Source organism: Echinops telfairi, unplaced genomic scaffold (assembly GCF_000313985.2).
Source record: "Echinops telfairi isolate 266 unplaced genomic scaffold, ASM31398v2 ScPeMD7_3533;HRSCAF=4204_0, whole genome shotgun sequence".
NCBI classification, from domain to species: Eukaryota; Metazoa; Chordata; class Mammalia; order Afrosoricida; family Tenrecidae; genus Echinops; species Echinops telfairi.
The window spans coordinates 77,062,559-77,088,788 of record NW_022107431.1 but is presented as its reverse complement, the minus strand read 5'-3'; the positions used below and the strand labels follow the sequence as shown (position 1 = coordinate 77,088,788).

Sequence of the window (26,230 nt, the reverse complement as noted above, 5' to 3'; positions counted from 1 at the left end):
CTCCGTCGTCTAAACGTGGCGCGATGGACTCAGCCCCGTCCTCCGTAGCGGGAGTGGCTGTCCTTCAGGGAGGATGTGCGTAACTGCCCTCCGACAGCGATCTCGTTCCCCGAGCATCCAGTGTGAGGGCACTCTCGGTCTTGCGCAGTCGCTGCCGGGATGGAAAGGGCAGGCCCTGGCGCGGCTGCACTACGGTACCGAGCGGGAACGCCTGAGACCATCGCGTGGTCTGGACGAGTTTCGAGGTGTGCGTGCCCTTAACAAACATGGCGCAGGAACGTGTCAATCTGGCGGGGTCACGTGTGCACAACCTGGCGGCCGGTACGGCTTCAAGCGGCAAGCGGATCTTGTTAGCATTCACTTCCGGGGGAGACAGGCCGGGCGCCATCTTGCCTTGTTCGAGAAGAAGTACAGGCATCGAACGGATTGGAGGCGGTATTGTAGGAACGGTGGCAACAACCGTGTTCCGTGACGGGAGTGGGTAAGTGATGGGAAGCAATTGCGCGTGGGTCTCCGCCAGGCCATGACAGCCGCCTCTGGATTCAGTGAAGGTGCCTCAACTTAACACTCGGACGATGGGGGCGCTCCCTTGGGGCGACCGCCCGAACCTCCGTCCCTTGAAGCGGAGGCGTCCGCCTGCCTGGGCGGCTCGGAGCGGCGCGCTCGCTATCAAGGGAAAGCGCCGGGAGCGAGCGCTCGTAGCCCCCTTTCCCAACGACGCGGACGGGAAGGTGCTCATTGTCGGGCTCCGGGCCGGCCGTTAGGCACTGCGCGTGCGTCGTGAGCACCCTTTTATGGGGAGGGGATGGAGCGGGGATGCGGGAGGCCTTGCTCCCACCCCCACCTTGGGCCGCTTCCCCGTGCGGCGCGCACTGCGCAGGCGCGTCTAGGAAAGCCACGCCTTGTCGACTCTCATCAGGTTCCTTAGCTTGTTTTTCTTGTGTTTATTTTCGATGGTGTACAAAAGGCATTTCGTTTTTAGTTGTATTATCTTCTGGTAACTGACCACCGTGGGCACTCTGCCGATTTTTTAAATTGTCATTTGGTAACTCTTATAAAAGTTCGTTAGAATTAACATTGTAGTTAAAACTCAGAATCCCTTAAAGATAAACACCAAGAAATAAAAACAAGTTTCTCTTTAAAAAAAAATCAGAATCCCTCTTTAATCTCATCTCTCATTCCAACGAAAACGAAATCAAGTTAGGATGTATCATTTGAGTGCTGCAAGGCAAAAGCAAAGCTATAGGAAATTAACAGTAATTTAGTTCTTTTAAGATCTTCTTGAGAAAGTCTACATTTTAAAAACATTAATGAATTTTAAATTTTACAATTAAACTAAGCAGGTAGTGCAGAACGTTCTTATAGTTAGCTTATCACACATTTCTACCGAATAGTAACAAGTTACATTAACATGGTAGGTATGGTACATTTATTAACCGAGTAAGGCATTACAATGAAATATGCAAAGACCTGTAGTTAGAAGACTCGAAGAACATGTTCGGCATTTTTCAAGCTGAAATCACTGGATGGAAAAATAGAAGCCTTGAGTTGCAATATTGAAGGTTTCTATGGGCACAATGGTGTGTGGGTGGTGCAGTGGTTAAAGTATATAACTGATAACCCAAAGATAATGGTTCAAACCCAAGGGAGAAATGTGGTAATTGCTCCCACAAAGATTTGTAGTCTTGGGAACACTGTGGACCAGTTCTATTCTGCCCTATACAATCCCTATGAATTGGAATCAACATGGTGCAGTGGATTTTATGGACACAATATTAAGTCACCAGAAAGCATAAAAAGATGAATGATTGTTCTTAACTTTGCTTTTCCATTAATGTGATGGCTTTGGTGATCCGGATACAAGCCATAATAATTGATCTTTCGGTTCTTTTCAAAACCGAATTGTTCTCCAGGGAAATCATTTCATAAAAGGAGGTATTCTTGGGAAAGCTTATCACCTGGCTCATCATAATCAGTTTCTCCAAACTTGAGAAGTTAAGACTAAGGGTCTTCGGGCTAAAAAGAAGCCCCAATAAATTTGAATAAATATTTGGTGTCAGAATTAATCGTCGCAATTACAATGTTTGAAGATTACTGTATTTATTTGCTTATGTTTCAGTGGGTTAATAAAAAGGTTTTTACCACTCAATGTATGAAAAGCACGATGGTGAATTCAGAAAACGATAAGGTATTTCTCTGCCTCAAGAAGATATTTATTTGTGCCACGACAAAACACCTGAGAATTCACTCTAGCCCCATACATAAATATACATGCAGAGGTGTTTCAAAAAGCTCATGGGAAAAATCATTATATGGCAGTGAAATTTTTCCACGAACTATATATATTCATCATCTTTAACCTGTCACCATTTTCAAAATATGCAAAAGTAGAATAGTGCAGAGACTAGTGTACTAATAACTCATCTTCAATAATTAGCAATATTTTCCACATTTTAAAAACTGTGTAAAGAGTACTTTAAATGGTGTGGTATTTCACTGAACAATAATGAAATTAAGGTATATCATTTGATTACTACCTGGTGTGACTTTATATTAGTTTTCCAGATTTTGTATTTGTGAACAGTAGAGGTGAAGAATGGAGGGTTTTTTTTCCTATCTAATTTTTTATGGATTTATTAAAGCTTGCCAAATGAGCATAAACAAAGGGTTTGGATATTTCTTCAATGATTTAATGTTTTTTTAGTCTACTTTGCATGTTATATAAAAATATTTTTATTAAGAAGTATATAAAAGTGATGGGATGGTGGGGTTAGTTACTCATTTGGAATGATCCAACTTTGTTCATTTATGTAATTTACACATATCCAATTTCAGGAAGATTATTTACTTAATTAACAAATATCCTACTCATGAAGTATTATTCCTTCTGAAACAAAAGAGGGTAGTGCCCCAAAGCATGTTCATCTTCTACAGTTTTGCAGGTGTTGCAGGTGGAATGTTTGATCGTGTAAAGCAGTTTATCTACTCTTTCAACCATCAATAATTTAAAACATAAGTTTTAAAGTCATAGATTCTTCCCACAATAGCATCATTAACTATTTTTATAGCCTTATCTGTTTATAAATTATTTTTCCCTTTTAAAAAAAAATCTTTTTATTGGGGGCTTGTACAACTCTTAATCACAATCCATACACATACATCCTTTGTGTCAAACATATTTGTACATTTGTTGCCATCATTCTCAAAACATTTGCTTTCTACTTGAGCCCTTGGTATCAGCTCCTTATTTTTTCCTCCCCCTCTGTCATGAACCCTTGATAATTTGTAAATTATTATTTTGTCATGTCTGACACTGTGTGATGTCTCCCTTCCTCCACTTTTCTGTGGTCCGTCTCCTCCCCCCTTGTAATCTGTTCCCCCTTTCTATCCTACCTTCCCTCCACCCTCCCGGTAAGAATAGAGTTTCTAATCGTTACCTTTTGATTACTTACACTTCTGTTCCCTGAATTGTAAAAAAACTGTTGGGTATATACAAAGATTTATATTAAACCTTTGAGTAATCGTAGTATTATACCCAGTTTTCCCTAAAATCTGACCCATTTTAACAAAATGTATACCATGCTCTAAATTGGTTTCTTTACTTTGTGCTAGGATCTATACTTTTACCTAAAAAAAAAAAAAAAAAGAGATAATTTAAAAAGCATAGAAAGATGTAAAATAAAACATCAGAATTCTTCCAGTTCTACCTTTTTGCTCCCTATGATTTACCAATTTTTAAGTATATATATTTTTGAATTTTGTATACAAAAATTCATTCTTAAAAGAAAGTCTAAAATGTATCGTTGTGTAATGTAATGTCTTTCACTTAATTATATAGTTTGTATATTAACACACATCACTGATAGCCCTTATTAGTGACTGAATTGTCGTCCGTGGGTGGTGCCACATTGAAGAGAGCAACTGCCGGCCCCAGGGGGTCTGTTCAGACCCACTCAGGCACCTTGGAGGACAGTTGTCGTCCGCACAAAAAGGGCTTGCTATGACCTGGAATTGATTCGATGGCAACTAACTCTCTAAGTGGTTCACTCACTGGATGGTAATTCACTTATTTAATTGCTTTCTCGTTAATTATAAACCTATTGCACAAAAGTGTTCAAGATTTTTCAGTTTTTATGGTGTCAGTGTAGTTACAAGTGGTTTAAGTCCCTGAAGTGTAATCACTGGATTTGAAGTGTGGTGCATTTTAAATTTGAATAAGATGCTGTAATGCTTTGTCTCCCCTGAGTTATACAGTACCTTCATCTCATGCTTATTCTCTTATAGCTAAATTCAACTCCAGCTTTAATTAAAAGCATTTAATTAACTAGTTCCAAACACTTTATTACTTAGACATTTACTGTCAAGTTCTTTGCTGCACTTTTATTCTGTATGTTTCTCAGTTATATGTCTTTTCTATATTTTTCTCCAGCTAAGTGCATTTGAATAGTGAACTTTAATACAGCTTCCATAAATATGTTCTCAATTAGTAAACCTTAGAATGTGGCTTTTTGTAAACAGACAGAAAAATGGCTAAAAATTGCCCAGGCTCATAGAACTACGAGGTGTATAGTTAGGAACCCCAAACAGAGCTTGTGCTCTGAAATCTGGCTAAAAAGTTGATTGGAAAACTTAAAGGAGAACTGAAAAAATTGTCAATGACAACCATTAAAACATGAATAAGAAGAGAAGTGTATATTCTGATTTCTGGTTAAGTAAATGAACATGTACTGAAAATGATGAAAATTGGTACACAATCATTTTCATTATTAAATGGTTTTACCCATTGCACATATATTTGTAACTCTAGCAGGCAATGGATAACACTTAACATTGTATAAATTTACAATCTGTATCAGAAAATTTTTGTATTGCTCTCAGCTGATATACCATACAAGTTTTGTAAAACATGGCAAGTGGTGTTTATTGAGCTTTTTGGTTCTCATAAATTTAAGCCAACAGCTTCCTTGTTAATTTAAAGCTAAAAAGAAAATAAGAAACTAGAGACCATTTACATATTCAGTATTTATTTAGTGTCTGCTACTTTTTTAAAAAAACATTTTATTAGGGGCTCATACAACTCATCACAATCCATACACACATCAATTGTGTAAAGCGCATTTGTACTTCATTCTCAAAATATTTTCTCTCCACTTAAACCCCCAGCATTAGGTCCTCATTTTTCCCCTCCCTCCCTGTTCCCCCCTCCCTCATGAGCCCTTGATAGTTTATAAATTGGTATTTTGTCATATCTTGCCCTGTCTGACGTCTCCCCTCACCCACTTTTCTGTTGTCCGTCCCCCAGGGAGGAGGTCACATATAGTCCCTTGTAATGGTTCCCTCCTTCCTACCCACTCTCCCTCCACCCTCCCTGTTTCGCTACTCACACTACTGGTCCTGTAGGGCTCATCCGCCCTGGATTCCCTGGATTTTCAGTTCCTATCTGTACCAGTGTACATCCTCTGGTCTAGCCAAACTTGCAAGGTAGAATTCTAGTCATGGTAGTGGGAGTGGGGAGGAAACATTTAGGAACTAGAGGAAAGTTGTATTTCTCATCGTTGTTATATCGCACCCTGACTGGCTCATCTAGCGTCTGCTATTTTCAAGATAAAAGGAGTCTCAGCGGCCCTGTGGGTGAAGTATTTGCCAGTTAGCACTGCTGGAGAAACCTGTGACCTTCTGCTTCTGTAAAGATTACGATTTTGGGAATTCTATGGGGGAGTTCTGCGCTGTCCTATAGGATTTCTGAGTTGGAATCAACTCTGGCAGTGGGTTTGGTATGTATGTGCAAGATGCTATCTTAAAACTTTGGGTAAATAAAAAGATGAATAAACATGAATAAACATCTATCAATTTTTGAAGTTGTTGATACAATGAGAAGTAAACCATTTTACAGACTAACGAACCATTCTTACTGATGTTCATTTTTATACATAGAAAAATCTGAAAGGATATATTGGAAGAAACACGTTAAAAGTTTTGCCTTCTCATTTCAGTTGTATCTCTTTAACCTTATAATAGTAAAGTGATTTCCATTATAGAATTGAAGAATGGGAAAAAAATTCCACCTGAGTTTGAAATGGTTATACTTACACATTACATCTTTAGAACTTATTTTTATTAACTTGAAGAAATAATTCATAATCTTAAGGCAAACTATTCTTTTCCCTCTCTTAGATTATAAATAACCCTGCTGCTATGCTTCCAAGCTGTGTTCTGAGTCAACTTAAGTTTTAAACACGGTGAGCTTCTGAGGTCAGTTAAAATACATAGTGCTTGATAGTTCTTCTGAGTGTTTCCTCTACTTTTTAAACTTCTGCTTTTTTTAAGTTGTAAATTAAGCTGCTTCTTAAAGGCTATGGTAACGCATTTAGCTTTAAAGGCATTAAAAGGTATAGATGGAAAAAGAAGGGGGAAATGGAGGAGAAGAAAAAACTGGAGAGAATTTAAAAATAGTTCCATTTAACTTGGAACTGGTAGTTGGCCTCAAGTGGTACTATTTGGTGCCCGTCTTTGCCATATTTTATTAATTTTTAAAAAAAGATTTTATTGGGGGCTCTTACAGCACTTAAAACAATCCATACATCTGTTGTATCAAGAATATTTGTACATATGTTGCCATTATTTTCTAAACCTTTACTTTCTGTTTGAGCTGTTTGTATCAGCTCATCTTTGCCATATTTTACAATATAGTCTATAGCATAATATCTGTATTATAGAAGATATACATTTGACTAATTAGTCTGGGTAACAAAATAATATATCATAATAAAGTGTTTTCAAACTGAGAGATCAGGATCTGCCACTGATAGAACTATAAACCATTCTAAAAATACTACCAAGACTGAAATTTGAAAATTTCAACTTGAAAAGTGTGAATTGAATTAGCTAGCTGTCATATTTGACTTTATGTCCCTTACCCTCTTGTTTGCTAGTTTGTGATTCTTCAATAATAAGGTTTGCTTTTGTTTTTAAAAGGAGCCCTAGTGGTGAAGTGGGCTACATGTTGGGCTTTTAACTGCAAGGTCAGCAGTTTGAAACCACCAGCCCCTGCGAGGGAGAAAGATGAGGCTTTCTACTTCCGTAGAGATTTAATTTTGAAAACCCATAAGGGGCAGTTCTACCCTGTCCTATAGGGTTGCTATGAGTCAGAATTGAATCCCTGGAAGTGAGGTTTTTTATTTTTATTTTTGGGGGTGATCAGTGTGTGTTAAAATAGGGGAAGCTATAGAATATGGGGAAAGATTCATTTTGTAAATGTTTCTTTGTCTATTATGTGCTGAGGCCTCGGTTATAAAAATAAAGAAACTTACCGTCTTACTTGTATGTGCCATTGATTCTTAAACAACATTGTGGCGTGAAGTACAAAGATACTAGACTTGTAGGAAAGTTTTCATTAGTTTACAGAGAAATAGTTTGCTGAAGCTTCTCACTTCCCCACTTAGATTTTATAGTTCTTAGTAAGGTTCTTTCCTCCCTTTACCTGTTAAGAAATCTGGTGTTGGAGACTACCTTACTTTATGTCTTTGTCTGGTTGTTCCTCTATCCCCTGTAATTACTTTTTACTAGAAATGAGATCCAAAAGCTCATTTGGATTCCATTACAGGTTTTCAGTAACAACATAATGATACCGAATATTGTGTACTGTGTGGCTATTAAATATAGGTAATATGTGGTGATAATGTTTTGGTAACCTAGAATTTCTGATTTCTTGTCAAGTTTTCTTCTGAGATTGAATGAGTCAATTATTTTATTAGGCATGGGAATATGGCAGTTTTCTAATTCTATGTTTATCTTATTCATTCATTAGTTGTAATTCTTTATAAGGAGGAGCTGTTAACAATTAGAGCTATTCCATTACTTTCTTAAAGTGTCTTGGGATAAATATTTTTATCATCACATCAATTTTGTTAGATTTCACAAAATTTGGGAAAATTGAATTCTTTTTAAAACCTTTATGAGCTAAGTTGATTAGACCTGTGCTTGCAACCAGCAGACTGGCCACCAGTGACAGGAAGTTTTCTACTCTTGCTTGGCAATCTAATAATTCCAGCTACCTCTGCTCATTGCTCAGGATTTTAGTGCTCTGATCATATAAGTGTATCATCATATACTCTCAGACATGTTTTAAAATTAAAGAATCCTCCTCCTGAAATTTAAACTCTGTTCAATTTTTTGAAGGTAGAAAGTAGAGTGTATTGAAAGACTCAAGATGTGGGATCAAGGAGGACAGCCATGGCAGCAGTGGCCCTTGAACCAGCAGCAGTGGATGCAGTCCTTCCAGCACCAGCAGGATCCAAGTAAGGACACCAATTAAATACTGGCGTTGGGGGTTATAGGGAAGTCGGAGGGGGTGGGGGATAGATGAGGAGATTAGCTGAGCTGGAATTGGACTTGGGTTAAATGGAAGAAAAAACTGAAGATTTACAGCCCTGGCAACTATCAGGAAATTCTACTGTGTCCTGTAGGTTTGAGTCAGAATTCACTGGATGGCAATGGGTTTGGGTTTTGTTTTGTTTTTACTGGATTGTTTATTTTGTGGCCAGACTTTGGTCTTTTTTCAAATAGTCTTGCCATAGGATATATAGTAGGAAATCGATTTCTCCTGGAAGACTTCTACACAAGGCAGAAGATTTTCTGGGGGGAAAAAAAATTTTTTTTTAACTTGGCTCTTATTTATCTAAAGAAATAGGAAAAACTTTCTAACATGTTGCTTCATTTTCTTGCCTTTGTAAGTAAAGCTTACTTTCCATTGTTCTGAATCTTCCAGTGATTCACACTTTAGTTCTATATAGATCATACTCAAATGTGTAGTGTACTATATCATTTAAAAGTTTCTTTTTATTATGGAGTATTTCAATCATATACAAAGGTAGAAGAGTATAGGGAGCCATTTATTACATTGTATTTAGCAGTTATTAACTCGTTGCTAATCTTTCCATATATACTTCAGTATAAGCTGACTCGAATAGCAGCCGAGGCATCTAATTTTACCACAAAAACTGCATTAAAAATGTTTTGGAAAACTCGGCTTATACACGATTATATACGGTATTTAATATATATCACCTCCTACCCTGCTTTTCCTTCAACGTGGTTAATCTGGTATAACTTTTTAAAATAGCTGTGTGGTATTGTGTTGTAGAGTATACTGATTTTTGTAAAAATTGTTATTGTTGAGAGTGTATATAGCACAGCCAAAGACCCACCAGTTCAATTTCTACTGTGCCATTCAGTGACATTGACTACATTCTTTTTGTGTGCAACCATTGTCATCCTCCTTTTTCAGTTGCTCTTTCCCCATTAACATAAAATCACTGCCCCTTAAATTTCCTATCTAATCTTTCAAGTTGTCAATTTTTAAAAGAGCATAATCCTCGTCAGAAATTTTTTAGTAGGTAAGCTAAACTGTTGTTTGGTTTTAAGCAAACTTCAAGTAATATTTTTGTTTAAGGTTAAAGATTCTCTATGGACAATAGTTTCTGGGGTTCATCCAGCCTCCATGAGTTTTAAATTCTTTCCTGTATTTTTCCCCCTTTTGTTCAAGATTCTTCAATGGACTGTGACCCTAGTATTAGGCATCATCCAGTTTTTCTAGTTTCATGGAAAATGAAGCACTTGGTCTTGGAGGAAGTTAGCCACACTAGAACGTACTGGAATTTAAAAAATTCGATTTTGGATATTTGAATGTTTATAGCATTTTACTTTGTGGGGCAATTAGCACAGTGTTGTGTTATATCCTTTCCAGTTGTTTCTCCAGGAAGAAATCCAAGAACTGGATTTGCTAAGTTACAGTTACATATCTGAAAAAGTATTTAGTACACATTTCCAAGTTAACTCCATGTGGGTTATGTCAATCTATCCCAGTAAGTGTATGGAAATCTGTAGAAATTACTAAAATGAAAGGTGAAAAATCATATCTTACTTCACTTTGTATTTCCCTTATAAAAAGAATGTAAAAAAATAAGTGTATATATTAGATCTCTAATAAGGAATATTAGAGATGTTTGGCATGGAGGCTATATTGGATAGTGGCACAATCTTTTAGCTCCTCAGTCTGAATGCTAACTTTTACTCAGACTGCCTGAGTGTTAACTTTACTGTGTTTATTTTTATTAGGCCAGATAGACTGGGCTGCCTTGGCTCAAGCTTGGATTGCCCAAAGAGAAGCTTCAGGACAGCAAAGTATGGTAGAACAACCACCGGGAATGATGCCAAATGGACAAGATATGCCGACAATGGAATCAGGTCCAAATAATCATGGGAATTTTCAAGGCGATTCAAACTTTAACAGAATGTGGCAACCAGGTTTGTTGTTCGTTTTCCAATTATTAGAACTTTTGTTTTTAAAAAAATAAAGATCGAAATGAAATTATTTCATTTGTAATTACATTGTCTAATTTGCTTAGTTTTATGACTTCTTGAAATTAATGTATTTAAAGAATAGTTTGAATTTGATTTGACCTTGACATCAAAATTACTGTGTTCTCAGTCTCCTAGCATTGTGGCACTCAGTTTGATTCTTTTCTAGGTTCTTCATTCCTAGGCTGACAGGGACTGGGAACACTGGAAACCTCACTTGACATCTAGGGAGGAGAGTATTCTATGCCTCCCTTTCAACCTCTGCCCTTTCAGAAGCAGCACTGGCAGAGCAAACCACGTCTGGTCTCTCATTAAAGAAAAACTGTGTCACTCTGTGACAATCTGTCAAATATGCTCTGCTCTGCCCTACCATCCACTTCCCCGTTTCTTCCCTCTTTTTCAGATAGTGAAGATCTTCTCTATCTCTGGTTTTAATTTCTTGTTTACTTTTATCATTCACAATATGATTTTGATTCCTTGATGCTAGTTCAATTCCAATAGCTGTGTTATTAATTTTAGTAGTCACTTCAAATTATTTGTAGAGAAATCCCAGTTAGGTATGTTGATGTGGTGGAGTCATATCCCCTTCTCTATAATAATACTTTATTATTTTTAGTTCTTAATGTAAGAATGAAAGTGCAGGATATTACCCTCTAATACCACTTTTAAACACTAATGAATATTCTGATTTTATATATTGTTAAGTGGTTTGTTTCTAGTGTTCTTGAAGCTATGCCACATTTCCCCAAGTTTGAAAATTTTTGTTTTCCAAGTTCAAGCTTATAAATGACTCACCATGGCATTTACCACTCCCCAATTTTAGTAGGCTGAATTTCTCTGTGACCCTGGGAAAACAATTTACTTCTCTGTGCTTTAATTTTCCCTTCTGAAATTGGCAAAAAGAATACCTACTTTTTTCTCTCCCTCACAGGGATGTTGTGAGGATACATGTATTAATGGAAGAAATGATACAAAAACTCAAGCTACTATTTTTTATGGTGATGTTATTGAACAATAAAATTCAACCAAAAATTGCTCTTGGTTTTGTTACTTTCATTAGAAATAATTAAGGCCATCTGGTTTCCATTTGTTCAGGGTATGAATTAGAGTAAATGAAGTTAGCTCATTTGAATTATTCATAAGATAGTTTAATTCATTGCTTATTCTTATGATATGCAGAAGAAATTTGACCAAGAAGTCATAAATACCTTATCTGTTTCTTTACTGAAAAATCTAGCTTTCTTGAAATCTTAAGAAACTGTGTTGATTTTGTTGTAACCCCCTGTTGAATGTGTTTATACTTGAATCCTAAATAGAATGGGGACTGCACCAGCAACCCCCACATCCCCCTCCAGAACAGCCTTGGATGCCACCAACACCAGGCCCAATGGAAATTGTCCCTCCTTCTGAAGACAGCAACAGTCAGGACAGTGGAGAATTTGCCCCTGATAACAGGCATATATTTAACCAGAACAATCACAACTTTGGTGGACCACCTGATAATTTTGCAGTGGGGCCAGTGAACCAGTTTGACTATCAGGTGAAAGATATCTTGTTGCTTTAATATTGTAGATGTGTACATATTCCATTTTTCAACATAATCTCATCAGGAGTACCAAAAGTGTGTTTCACTTTTCAGGCTTGTATAGTTAAGCCCATTTTATGTCTTAGAAAATTGACCAGTTTTTGAGTGTTAAAACTTTAGTCGTTTTGGTTTTGGGCTTATTTTTTATTTACTTAGGAACATAATGAAGCATCTTTAGGGGGTAAAAAGGAGAGAAAGTGAAAGTGCAGTAACTATATGATTTTTACGTTTCTTATATTTCTGAATGTCTTTAATTTTTTTTTTTTTTTCAAAAAGGACTCAGTGAACTTGGTTCCATTTGTCTAGGACAGAAGGCTTTTTGAGTAGCCAGCCCTGTCTCCATGAGGTACCTAGTCATCATCACCATGATTGTCATTTTAAAATATTAAATACATTTTAGAAAATGCACAGTAGTTGATTACATTCTTTTTCAATAATATATTGTAGTTCAAGATCAGTAGTTTGAAACCAGCATAGGAGGAAGAGTAAGACTTTATACTCCTGAAAAATAGATAACAGTTTCAAAAACCCACGGGCAGTTCTGTTCTGTCCTATAGCATCACTATGAGTTAAAACTGACATGATGGCAGTGAATCGAATGCTGAAACAGTTTAATACTAGGTCTGAGTTCCTAGAAACCTCAGTGCAAACATACTTATCTGAGTCTAACCCCGTTCTATCTATAAAGTCTAGAACAGGATGCAAACTCAAGGTATGTGTTTGCATGAAGCAGACAGAATTTCATACAGACATTGGTGTGGTTACAAATCACTGAGGCTGTAGAAGAGCTGCCGTTATTATGTCAATGTCATACCACCTCGGTTGTGATAAAAATCAAAACAAAAGACTTCTACTAACCCTGCTAACTTTAAAGCCGCTTCCTCTCTGTGAAGCTGATAATTAGAAGGTAGCGCCTACCTGGAACCTTGAGTGCAAAGGAATCTGGGAAATGTAGTCTACACCCTTATAGTGCCTCCATTAAAAATAAAAACCAACCAACCAAAGAGTTGTTGGTGAGAATTCAAATTCATAGCAATCCCAGACACATGGAACCAAAAGTTGTGTCAGAGTGGAACTGTTCTCCATCGTTTTCAGTGCATGAGTTTTCAGGAGAGTGCCAAGGATTTCTTCGGAGGCACCTCCTTGCCTTCACCAGGTGTAGACTTACCATTTTGTATCTCTCTATACTGGTGGGAAGTGTTTTGGTTTTTGACCGGACACTGCCTTACATCAGTTCTGTCTTTCACAGATTACTATAAGAAAGAAAATAGACATGAATGCATAAAGAGGATTATGATAATTCATCTAAAAATTAAATATAATATATATATAGTGGCTATGGTTTACATAAATACATTAGAAACATAGACCATCTATTAAGTGCAGTTCTTTGTGTGCACCAAAGAATTATGACAGTCTTTCTAATGTATTACTATCATTAGACATGCTAACGAGGTTTTTAATTTTGTTTGTAGTATCCAGATCATTTTAGGGACATAGAATCCTGGGGAATAGTGTCATGTACTCACTATTTTTTTTATACTTGCTTTACCATACTCTCCGCTTAAAGTTCTAGCTGTCATTTTTTGAAATACCGTATATACTCGAGTAAAAGCCAGGTTTTTCAGCACATTTTTAATGCAGTTTTTGTGGTAAAATTAGGTGCTTCAGTTGATATTTGGGTCAGCTTATACTCAAGTTATTGCAATCGCTTTATAATCTTAGCTATCATAATTACAAATTTAGGAGAATACTCCTACCATACATTATTTTACTAATTGAATAATGAATTTATAATAGATATAAATATAAACACTATTCACCTTAAATTCTCATTCATAAATGTTTAACTTGCTAAATGCTCAATAAGTATACATACAGTTAAGACAGGTTTTTTTTGTTTGTTTGTTTGGTTTCTGAAGAGTATAGTAGGAGGGAGTTTCTATTTAATACCACATTGGCATGGCAGAGTTCTCTTGAGCACTGCCACAGAAAAAAACACTTAAAATGGCAGAATTGCAGCAATAAAAATCCAGAAACTTCTGTGTTTTTGTGTATAAATTAGATATTTCTTGTATGATTACGGAAGCTATTTAAATTCACTAAAAGTAGGAAGTTGGAATTGATTTGTAAAATTTCCAGCATTTTCTAGTATTTTTAAAAATTGGCTTATATTTCATGTTTTGCTTGTAGGATTAGTTCATAAATGGATTCAGAATGAAAAGGCACGTGTGTGTGCATGTATGTCTATATCCTTTTTTTGTATTTTGGGAAAATAATACTATTAGGTGAATTTCAGAATGCACTGTGCATTTACAAGGGCAAAAAAAGTTTTTAACTTCCTTAGGAAAAGTAGCTAAATTCTTGGGGCTATAGAAATATTGATGGATATTATGATATGGAATTCTTGGATTTCCTGCTCACATGGATTTCTACTGCCCCAGTTCATAACACACGTGTGTCCCAGAGAATATATATTGTATTAATGTGAAGAAAAATAAACTGCAATACTCTTTCAGCATGGGGCTGCTTTTGGTCCACCGCAAGGTGGATTTCATCCTCCTTATTGGCAACCAGGACCTCCAGGACCGCCAGCACCTCCCCAGAATCGAAGAGAAAGACCCTCATCATTCAGGGATCGGCAGCGTTCTCCTATCGCACTTCCTGTGAAGCAAGAACCCCCACCAATTGGTAGCTACTTAACTAAGTTTAGTTACTGCATTGCATGATTTCTTTTTTTTAAAAATCATTTTATTAGGGGCTCATACAGCTCTTATCACATTCCATACATACATCAATTGTGTAAAGCGCATTTGTACATTCATTGCCCTCATTCTCAAAACATTTCCTCTCCACTTAGGCCCTTGGCATCAGCTCCTCATTTTTGCATTGCATGATTTCTTGATCATGTAAAAGAGATTTCCTCTGTTTTTTTAAATTGTTCTCATGCTTCTGATGTGTTATGAATAGGTACTTTAAGATACTCATTTTAGCCATAAAACCTTAAGAAATATTAAAACAAATGCTGGTCTAAAAATAGAAATTTATGGTCATCATAGCATCTTGATTTTTTTAACTTTGACAGTTTGAAACATTGAGCCAATATATGAACACACACCATGCCTCTTTTTAAGTTTACTGAAAAATGTTTGTTCGAAATTTCCATTTACTGTGGAAAATAGATTTATGCTTTTGTTTGACTCTGTTCTGTTTGCATATTTTTAGGTAGAAGTGTTGAATAAGAACTTAGCCCTGAATTAATTCAGAAAACGACTTAATTGCTCTCTACTCCATGGCAAATAACTTAATCTCTTGAGCCTCAATTTCTTTACTTGCAAAAGGGATCAGATAATAGCTAGCCACCCCTAGGGCTCTTGTGAAAACTAAGAGTGATTAGGATTTAGTGTGCTGTAGTAGTATTTTGGGTCCCTGGTGACTTAGTGGTTATGTGTTAGCCTGCTAATTGCAAGGTCAGCAGTTTGAAACCTCCAGCCACTAGAAAGGAGAAAGATGAGGCTTTCTATTCCTATTAACAGTTACTTCGGAAACTCACCAGGGCAGTTAGTTCTACCCCATCCTCTAAGGTTGCTATGAGTCGGCATCGACTCAATGGAAATGAGTTTGATATTTTCTTGGGGCGTGCGGGGAGTAGTAGTGCTTTGCTTGTTATTAATATGGATGATTTTAAAGAACAGTGTACATTGCTTAATTGGTTGTTTTTATTACCTTGCTGGAGAATACCAGTATTTTCTACAAGGACTCAAATAGCACAAAATTTTTTTTCTCTCATTTACTCTAAACTGTTTCCTTTTTTAAAATTTATGAACAAGGAACTTAAGTTTTTGTATGATTTTAACTGGCTGGTAAAAAGGTTTGTCTGTGTGAAATAGATGCAGTGAAGCGCAGGACTCTTCCAGCTTGGATTCGTGAAGGGCTTGAAAAGATGGAACGGGAAAAGCAGAAGAAGTTGGAGAAAGAAAGAATGGAGCAACAGCGCTCACAATTGTCCAAAAAAGAAAAGAAGGCCACAGAAGATGCTGAAGGAGGAGCTGGCCCTCGTTTACCTCAAAGAAGTAAATTTGTGAGTAGCATCTCCCCAGCCTTGTGAGAATTTTGTCTAAAGAAAAAATTATTAGCTTTAGTCTAAAGAAAATTAAGTTGAGTTCCAGATTATGACTTTGAGTATGTTTATTGGGGATTATGTTTTTACGTTTATGTGCATGAAGGTAGGAAAAGCCCTGTAGTGGGTTATGCATTGGGCTGCAGGAGTTCGAAATTACTACCTGTTCTTTGTGAGTAAAGAGGTCTTGTGTAGCAGATTTACCCAGTGCAATGTGTCGTTTGATCTCTCTTTTTTTTTTATCAATTTATTGGAGCTCATACAATTCATCACAATACATAGATCAATTGTGTAAAGCACATCTATACATTTGTTGCCCTCATTATTCCCCGTTTGATCTCTTGACTGTTACTTTTGTGAGCATTGTTTGGGATCCAATGCACTTGCATGTCCATTGTTTTAACCATACATATACTCAATTGTAAATTATTATAAAATTTTATTAAATTAGGAATAATGCTTTTTCCGCAGGTATAGTCACACTTTTCTACATGCAATTTTTTTATTGTACACTAGCAAAACATTAACCAATTCAACAATTCTGCATGTATAATTCATTGACATTATGAAATTACCAAAAGATAATTTAGAGAGCAATTATAAAATGTAATGTAATTTAGAGAGCAATTATACTGTTATATTTCTACTTCACAAAGTTTTTTATTAAAGTAATGGTTTTATAAGCATGCATTTGGGCTTAGCCATTCTGTATATTTGGTTTTTTTTTATTAATCAATTTATTGGGGCTCATACAATTCATCACAATACATAGATCAATTCTGTAAAGCACATCTATACATTTGTTGCCCTCATCATTCCCAAAATTCTCTTGCCTCTTGGGTTCCCGGAATCTGCTCATTTTCCTTCCCCCCCCCCCCCCTGTATATTTGTTTTTAATCATTTTATTGGGGGCTCATACAATTCTCATCACAATCGATACATACATCCATTGTGTCAAGCACAGTTGTACATTTGTTGCCATCATCATTCTCAAAACATTTTCTTTCCATGTGAGCCCTTGATATCAGCTCCTCATTTTTTCTGCTCCCTTTCTGCCTCCCCGCTCCCTCACGAAGCCTTGGTAATTTTAATTTATAAATTATTCTTATTTTTTCCTGTCTTACACTGTCCGACGTCTCCCCCGTTCTATTGTTTTTAATAGGATAGTGATGAGGAAGATGAAGACAATGACAATGTTGAAGGTGTAAGCAGTGGAAAAGTCACGAGAAGTCCGTCTCCAGTCCCTCAAGAAGAGCAAAGTGAACCAGAGATGACAGAAGAAGAGAAAGAATATCAAATGGTAGAATACTAAATTTCTTACCCAGTTTAAGAAGATATTTTGTTTGTAGTGTTTTTAAACTGTTGTGTAGCTGGCTTACGCTGAGAATACATGATTATATCTATAAAATCTCCAAGTGTTTCGTGTTATTTGAAATAGAAATAATGATAAAGGTTAAGGAATTTAAACAAATTTCTTTTAGGATATACTAGGATGACCAAAATTGACTATACTTGTTTATTGCAAGACTTCTCAAAAATTTCTTATCTTTTTAAAAAATTGATTGTTTGGGAGTTAATACATGTATCATTCCATAGTTCAATCACATCAAACAGTATTGTACAATTGCTACCACAGTTTCAGAATCTCCTTTTCTCATTAAAATTTTCTGTAATGTACTATCATTTTCTTGAGATTGAGAATATAATATGCTGTATTCCTTATGTTGAAAAATTTGATGATCTTTCAAATGTTCATGGAAGATGCAGGATCGGTCTACTCTTATTTGAATAAATGCATAATCTGGAGCTCAGAGAGAATAAGAATAGTCCACAATCCAATCAGGTTTTGGTAGCCAAACCAAGCCCTACAATCCACTCCTGAATTCAAGTGAAGTATCCATATCGTACCATTCTAACTCTTCACAGTACAACTACCGTATATGTAACTGTTGGTTTGCTGTACTGTGGTGTCGTACATGTTTGTTGCAATACTGGAGGCTATTTTGCCAGTATTTCAAATACTACCAAGGTCACCCAGGGTGGATAGATTCCTGAAAATTTCCCAGAAAAAAAAAAAGACGTTTCCAGATTAAGCTAGACTAGGAAGAGAGCACCTACTATACTACTACTAAAAAAGTTGGCCAGTGAAAATCATCTGAATAGCAGTGGAACATAGTTGGATATCTTGCTGAAAAATGAGCCCTTCAATCAGAAAGCACTCAAAATATGACTGGGAAAGAGCAGCCTCTCAAAGTACAGCCGACCTTAATGATGTGGATGTAGCAAAGCTTTGGAGACTGTATCATTTGCTGATGGGTGTCACGCGCGAAGGTGACACACGACGAAACAAATCAGTTAGGATCCTTCTGATGGCGTTGTAAGCGAAGTTTATTGAAGCTGCCTCTTACTCCGAGGTCAGCTGCTGAAGACCCTGAGTTCCGCAAAACTCGGGCTTATATATGCTACTTGGTGACGGGGCATCCCCGGATAGGTGCAAAGCTCTCCTGCGTCATCATTGACGTTATGCGCATGCGTGATATTACTTGTTTACGAGCAGCCTCTGGCGGAAAGGGCGTGACCCGGCGCCATCTTGTAATGGCGACCAGAAATGGGCGTGGCCCGGCGCTATCTTGACATGGCGACCACAGATGGGGGACTACTCCAAATGACAGCTCTTCTGTGGGCAAATATTAATGATGCTGAAGCATCAGGAGATAGGAAGCAAGACTCCAAGAATCACTGTGCCAGAAATAATTGATCATTCAGTTTTAGAAGGTAGTATCTGATTATGAAACCACAGTATTGAAGGTAGTCCAAGCTGCACTGAAAGCATTGACAAAAATAAATGGGGCTTTGGGAATTGATAGAATACCAATTGAAATATGTTCACTGATTAATGAAGTTCTGGAAGTATTTACTCATCTGTCAAGAATTTGGAAGACAGCTACCTGGCCAACTGACTGGACTGTATTTATGGCCATTCTTAAGAAAGGTGACCCGGTGGGAGCGGGGAGGGGGTGGGAAATGAGGACCTAATGTCGGGGGTTTAAGTGGAGAGAAAATGTTTTGAGAATGATGTACAAATGCGCTTTACACAATTGATGTGTGTATGGATTGCGATAACAGTTGTATGAGCCCCTAATAAAATGTTTAATAAAAATAAAAAAAAAGAAAGGTGACCCAACGCAATGTGGAAATTACAATAGCATTAATATCTCATGCAAGTAAAATATTCCTGAAGGTAGTTAAAAATCGGCAGCAACAATACAACAAAATAAAACAGCTAGAAATTAAAGTTGGATTCCAAAGAGGACATGAAATGAGATTTATCATTGCTGATGTTAGGTGGCATCTTGGCTGAACAATAAAGAGTACCAGAAAGATGCTTACACTGGTGTTTTATTTATTATGCAAAGAAAGGCGTTTGTATCAAAACAAATGGATAACATTTGAAGAATGAGAATTCCAGAACACTTTGTGCTCCTGCAGAACCTGTAGTTAAACCAAGAGGCAATCTTTTGAGCAGAATAGGTGTTTAAAATATGGAAATCTTGTGTGTCAGGGTTGTGGTCCATTCACCGTACCTAATTTGTGTGCGTATTCATAGTGTTCTTGTTACGTGTCAGTGTTAGGTATTTGTGAACATTTTTTCAAAAGAAACTTACATTCTCAATGTTTTATCTCTAAAATTAGACTTTAGTGTCTACTAAATTGATAAATGTATGTTGTTCTTTTACTCCACAAGTTTTGATGTTTTAGAGTAATTTTCAAGATGTACCTCAGAATGACTGATCTGATCTCTTAAAGTTACTTATGTAATCCACCTTACTTTTTTAAATATTTAAAATATATAACTAGTAATTACATGGTAGTAATTTATAAAATAATCTTCTTTAGATGTTGCTGACAAAAATGCTTCTGACTGAAATTTTACTGGATGTGACGGATGAAGAAATATATTATGTAGCCAAAGACGCACACCGAAAAGCAACGAAAGGTATATTGTGGGTGCTCTTGGTATTGGTTTTGTGAGGGCATTCTGATTTTGATAGATATTTCGGACTTTTTTATTGCCCTTGCTGAATTACTATCTGGCATTTGAATATTCTCTTCTTGCATGTTTTAACTCTGGAAAAGGTTAAATTTGTAGACACCATATTAAAACTATACAAATATTTTTATTTCGCTTAACCTACTTGAGTATAAGTTAGCAATCATGCTGTTATCCTATAAAAACATATTGCGGAAAATATATGCTGTTCCATTTATTTCACCTGATTTTCTTATAGATAACGGTGGTATTGGTATATGACTTCTTATCTATTTTAACATGAGTTATGAATCTTCAGTTTTGTTTTCACTTTTTAACTAGTTATAGTCCTTACAGAAGCAGGCAATTACTCTTCTATGCTTTTAGTAATATAGTTAATAATATATTGAAAACAAAAGATAAATTATAGCCACCTCAGAAATAGAAATACAGATATACTTGTCAACATTTGTCCTCATTATAAACCAATTTCACCTCACATTAGAATGGTAATTTCAAAGCCAGACATGCTACTGGTTTTCAATGAATGTGATGTTTTTAATGTTTCTTGTCTCCCCAAAAAGCAGCAATAGTAGTAGATTTAACAATACCGTAGACTCACATGACTATGAAATCGTGGCTATTTGTGTTAACATGTTGTTCCTGTTGTTGATGTGATACAAAGCTCCTGCAAAACAGCTGGCACAGTCCAGTGCCCTGGCTTCCCTCACTGGACTTGGTAAGTGCTGTCCTTATTTCTGAGCGGGCCTTCAAGGGAAAAGCACAATTACCTTGTCTCTCTGCGTGTTCTGTTTTGAAATTATACTATTCCTATTTCGTTTATAAAGCCCAGGTTAGAAGTTTCTCAAAAGATTTGCCTTTTTTTCCCTCCTGACTAAAACATTCATAATGGGAATCTTGTAAATGTAATGCTTAATCCATAGTTTATTGGGGCAAGTTGTGGTTGCTCCAATATACGAGGGGGTACCCAAAAAAACCCGGAATTTTTTCCTAAAGCTATGTATTTAAATTTTTCTATAAAACAACCTTATCACTTTCTAAGTATTCTCCATTACACTTAATACATTTGTCAAATCTGCAATTCCATTCTTGGAAACATTTTTCAAACTCATCTATTTGGAATAGCTACAATACCTCCTTTGTATTTTTTCTTCACCTCTTCTACATCATCAAATTGCTGTCCTTTCTTGTCCCTCTTCATTCATGGAAACAAAAAGGTGAGTAATGTACGTGGGGGAAGAGTGGCATGCTGAATTTTGACAAAAACTGTTCACTGAGATGGCAGAGTGCGCGGGTGCATTGTCCTGGTGGCAAAACCAGTCCCCCGTCTGTCACAAATCAGGCTCTTTTTTGGCGCACGCTGTTACACAGTCTTTTCAGAGCCTCTAAATAAAAAGCGTGATTAACAGTCTGACTTTGTGGAATGAACTCCAAATGCACTACGAGTCGACATTTTCGTCCGTTCGGGGAATTGATGGACATTCAAGTGAGGTTTGTCACCAATCAACATTTCACCTTTTTTGAAATGAGAAAACCACTCGTACACTGGTTTTTTGCCATAGCGCTGTCCTTGTAAGCTGTGTTCAACATCACAACAGTTTCTGCAGCATTTTTCCTAAGCAGGAAACAGAATTTCACAGTTGCACACTGTTCTCTTAAATCGGTCATCAAGGTTCGAGCAAAACTGCTTTTATGAAAAAATTGATGGTGACCAGAGAGATGCCAGTGGGTGCACTAACGCAGAGCGAGTTGCTCGCCAGCGGGAAGAATGAGTACTCGTAAACCTCCACTCTGCCCGCTCAATTCCGGTTTTTTGGGGGTACTCCCTCGTATGTAAACACACAGTTTAACTCAGCAGTTCATAATTGGGCAAATGTCTTAAGCTCCCTTTTGGAACTATATGCGTACTATAGGGAGAAACCTAATCACTTAATGCTCTTAGTGACTTTTTATATAGACTGTTTTAGTAAGTGACGTTTTATCTTAGAGAAAAGAGTATGTCATCATCATAGTATAATAGTGATACGTTCATAATTTGCTATTTGTATGATATACAATCAAGGCTGTAAAAGCTTGAATTTGCCTTTTCCACATCCTTCATTTCAGATTCTTTGTAAGAGTCAAGAGAAATGGGGAGAACCAAATATCTGTGTGATTTTTGTTACTGCTATTTAGATCACTCCAGGGTGGGGAGTAGTCTCATATCATACCATTTCTGCCCCAATGAGAATTTTACTGGAAATTTTTTAGGGAAAATACTTGCTGAGAATTAATTTTAGAGATATCTCCAGAGCTGTCATAAAAATTTCGGGTATTTGGGATGAACAGGCTTTGTTTTATTGCCTCTTAAAAAGTAGTTATGTTGGTCAGCATGAACAATAAAACAACCATTATCATGATTCTTTGATAAGAGATAATATGAAATATTCCAGAAAGAATAAGACCAGATGCTAAATAATCATTTGTGTGAGCGTTCTATGAGCTCTGTGATCAGTGGAATTTGTACTCCTCCCCACCCCGAATAATCACATTCTTCCAAGAAAAGGCAATGAAAAGAGAATACACTTTCTTCTCAAACCTTAAAAGTTTTTAGTGCCCTTTAACATCTTTCCACGTGATAGACTGGGCTTTATGCACGCAGGTGGACTGGGTGGTTATGGATCAGGAGACACAGAAGATGAGAGGAGTGACAGAGGCTCTGAGTCATCTGACACTGACGACGAAGAATTACGGCACCGAATCCGGCAAAAACAGGAAGCATTTTGGAGAAAAGAAAAAGAACAGCAGCTGTTACATGATAAACAGATGGAAGGTATGTATTTTAGATTTAGTTTTTGACTAGTTTTGCTTGCATTTAATTTTATCTTTTTTACCCGTCTTAAAAACAGGATTAATTGAAACTCAATTATAAATAATACCTGATGTAATTGTAAACAAATTTTTCCCCTGTCCTTTGTGCAATTTTTAGCAAACTTAAAGCCAAGGTTAATTTTAGTGTTCAGGTATGACAGTTTATAAAGGTAGACATTTCTATTTTAGGAGCTAATACTTCTTGTGGCTATATGTCAAGAAGTGGGAATCCTTGTGGTGCAGTTAACTAAAAGGTTGGCTGTTTGGATGCACCAGTCATTCTTGCGGACAAAGATATGACAGTCTGCACTGATAGAGATTGACAGTCTGGAAAACAATGTGCAAAGTTGCACTCTATTCTTCAGGGTTACTATGGCGGTGGGTTTTATTAGTATGCAAGTACATTTATTATATTTCATTTCTTGTTAAAAGTTTTCCATAAAAGATTTGAAATTGAGGAAATATATTGTAAGACAATTAAGCCAATAAAGTTTTAGATGGTAATTTGTAACTGGAATTTTTAAGTACTATGAAAGGTAGAAAGATTGCTTTTTTGAAGTTTTTATTTAAAATACTTTATATGTATGTATTTCTCTAAAGTTTATATAGTAATGCTAGAAATAGAATGTTTTTACGTTTTGAAAAATTCTTACTTGAGCATATTGGCAAGGTAATTATTTTTGCTTCCTTATTTTTGGTTTATTGAGCTAGCAAGTAAAATAAGGATCAACTTTCAAGTTGCTTTATTGAGAAAAGAAGGGGGGGAACTTCTTGTTTTACATGCAGCTGTACATTTTGATACTCAGTTGGTTCCTTGCCTAAGACTAGTTACAAACTACATGCAGCTCTTGTGTACATGAAATACAGCCAGCTCAAATTGAGATGTGCCTTCAGTGTAAAACAAGCCGGATTTGAAAGACTTTCTATTAAAAACAAAACAAAAAAAAGAAATACTTTATTATACTTTTTACTGACATGTTAAAGTGCTAATATTTAGATACATTATGGTAATGCAATATTAAAAATTTGTTTTGCCCATGTTTACTTTTTTAATGTGGTTGCTAATTTTTTTAAATTATGTAGCTCACATTGTTTTTATTGAATATTTCTGTATTGTTATGGGCTCATATTTGAAATTTGGTGGTAAGCGGTTTTTTATTGTGCATTTTACTTAGTATTTTTGTCTTTGTCTGTTTCAGAAGAAAAGCTACAAACAGAAAGGGTTACAAAAGAGCTGAACGAATTTATTCATAAAGAGCAAAATAGTTTTCTACTAGAAGGAAGAGAAACAGACGGTGATGTGGTTAATGAAAAGAAAAGAATTCCAAGTGAAATGACATCAGCTTTAGAACCCAAAAAAGAGCATAAAGCGAAAGAGAAGCAAGGAAGGAGTCGGTCAGGAAGTTCTAGTAGCGGCAGCTCCAGTAGCAGTAGTCGAAGTAGCAGTTCCAGTAGCACTGTGTCCACTTCTTCCTACAGCTCGAGCTCCGGTAGTAGTCGGACTTCTTCTCGGTCTTCTTCTCCTAAAAGGAAAAAGAGACACAGTAGGAGTAGGTCTCTCACCATGAAAGCTAGGCGTAGTAGGAGTAGAAGTTACTCTCGCAGAATTAAAATAGAGAGCAATAGGGCTAGGGTAAAGCTTAGAGATAGGAGAAGATCTAATAGAAATAGTATTGAAAGAGAAAGACGAAGAAATCGGAGTCCTTCCCGAGAGAGGCGTAGAAGTAGAAGTCGCTCAAGGGACAGGCGAACCACTCGTTCCAGTCGAAGTAGGAGTCGAGATAGGCGTAAAATCGATGACCAACGTGGAAATCTTAGTGGGAGCAGTCATAAGCATAAAGGTGAGGCTAAAGAACAAGAGAGGAAAAAAGAGAGGAGTCGAAGTATAGATAAAGATAGGAAAAAGAAAGACAAAGAAAGGGAACGGGAACAGGATAAAAGAAAAGAAAAACAAAAAAGGGAAGAAAAAGAGTTTAAGTTTAGTGGTCAGGATGATAGATTAAAAAGGAAACGAGAAAGTGAGAGAACATTCTCTAGGAGTGGTTCAATATCTGTCAAAATCATAAGGCATGATTCTAGACAGGATAGTAAGAAAAGTACTACCAAGGAGAGTAAAAAACATTCAGGCTCTGAGTCTAGTGGAAGGAGCAGTTCTGAATCTCCAGGAAGTAGCAAAGAAAAGAAGGCTAAGAAGCCTAAACATAGCCGATCGCGATCCATGGAGAGATCTCAAAGGTCTGGTAAGAAGGCAAGCCGCAAACACAAGTCTAAGTCCCGATCAAGGTAGTATACTTTTTAAAGTATTTTGTCTGATTTTTAAAAAATTTGACTGAATTTATTCAGAGTTGAAAGTGTCCTTTCTCTCTCTCTCTTTAATAACTCAGTTTGGTACTTAATAAAATGATCGTAGCCTAAGTAATTTTAGAAATCCTATATATTATTTTAAATTGCGGATTCTTATATTTAAAATGTATTTTTATTTTTAAATTTTGTCTTTTCCCTCTTTTTTTTTTTTTTTTTCAGATCAACAACCCCTCCTCGTCGTAAACGCTGAGGAATGATGTGGCAAGACTGCCATGATGTTGTTTAAAAAATTCCATGAGTTTTAAGGGCTTGTCTCATTATAGAGGCACATTGTGGCTATGTAGGTGAAACCAGATCTTTTTTTTTTTCTTTACCCGTCTGTAAATAGGTGTACTTTTTCCAAATGCTGCTCTACGTTACTTTGTATTACTTTTTTTTTTTTCCCAAAATAGTGCATAAGAATATAAACATGCCATTCTCTTTCAGCTGTAATGTTTTTAAAATTCTTGAATGTACTGTGATGTCAATAAAGCTCTTTAGTTCATTTTTGTTAACTTCTTGCACCTGAATTTTATGATTTTTAATCTAAGGAACGTACTTTTATAAAAAGGGCAGCTGGAATTTTGTATAACACGTTTTAAAGGTACTTCGTTCCGTCCCCCAGAGAAAATGGTTTTAGCTTTGAGTTTGTCCAAGTCTGTAAATTGTACCAATGGACTTTTGTCAAATTCCATCTTTAAGGGTGTGAAAGAAAGTAGACCAGAAATAGAGCTATATTTTCTTTCCACTTGAAGCATTTGACAGCTTCCTAAATTTTTCTTCCTATTTTAGGGATTTTCAAGTAATGTGTTCTCTGGTATATAAAGTATGGATCACTCCTGTAAAGTGAAATTGCTGAAACCAATCAAGCCATTGCACCAGTAGAATTATTTGTAAAGGACGAGTGTGTAATAGTCAAGTC

The 26,230-nt window shown here is 36.4% G+C and overlaps 1 protein-coding gene across 9 annotated transcripts; it reads left to right on the top strand.

Moving 5' to 3' along the window:
• The first annotated feature begins 372 nt into the window (after nt 1-372).
• On the top strand, nt 373-25,823 carry PNISR (PNN interacting serine and arginine rich protein). 9 transcript variants are annotated; one of them, XM_045294615.1, is made up of 13 exons: nt 374-481; nt 6,175-6,239; nt 8,183-8,297; nt 10,117-10,305; nt 11,676-11,899; nt 14,464-14,635; nt 15,835-16,025; nt 17,227-17,364; nt 19,962-20,061; nt 20,780-20,833; nt 22,757-22,927; nt 24,165-25,248; nt 25,489-25,823. In XM_045294615.1, the coding sequence occupies exons 3-13, from the start codon at nt 8,210-8,212 to the stop codon at nt 25,517-25,519; spliced, it is 2,442 nt and encodes an 813-aa protein (XP_045150550.1). In that variant the 5' UTR covers nt 374-481; nt 6,175-6,239; nt 8,183-8,209; the 3' UTR covers nt 25,520-25,823. The 9 variants fall into 9 exon arrangements, with proteins under 9 accessions (XP_045150556.1, XP_045150550.1, XP_045150551.1 ...); XM_045294616.1 differs by having other exon boundaries at nt 8,179-8,297; XM_045294614.1 differs by having other exon boundaries at nt 6,175-6,252.
• The last annotated feature ends 407 nt before the right edge of the window (nt 25,824-26,230 follow it).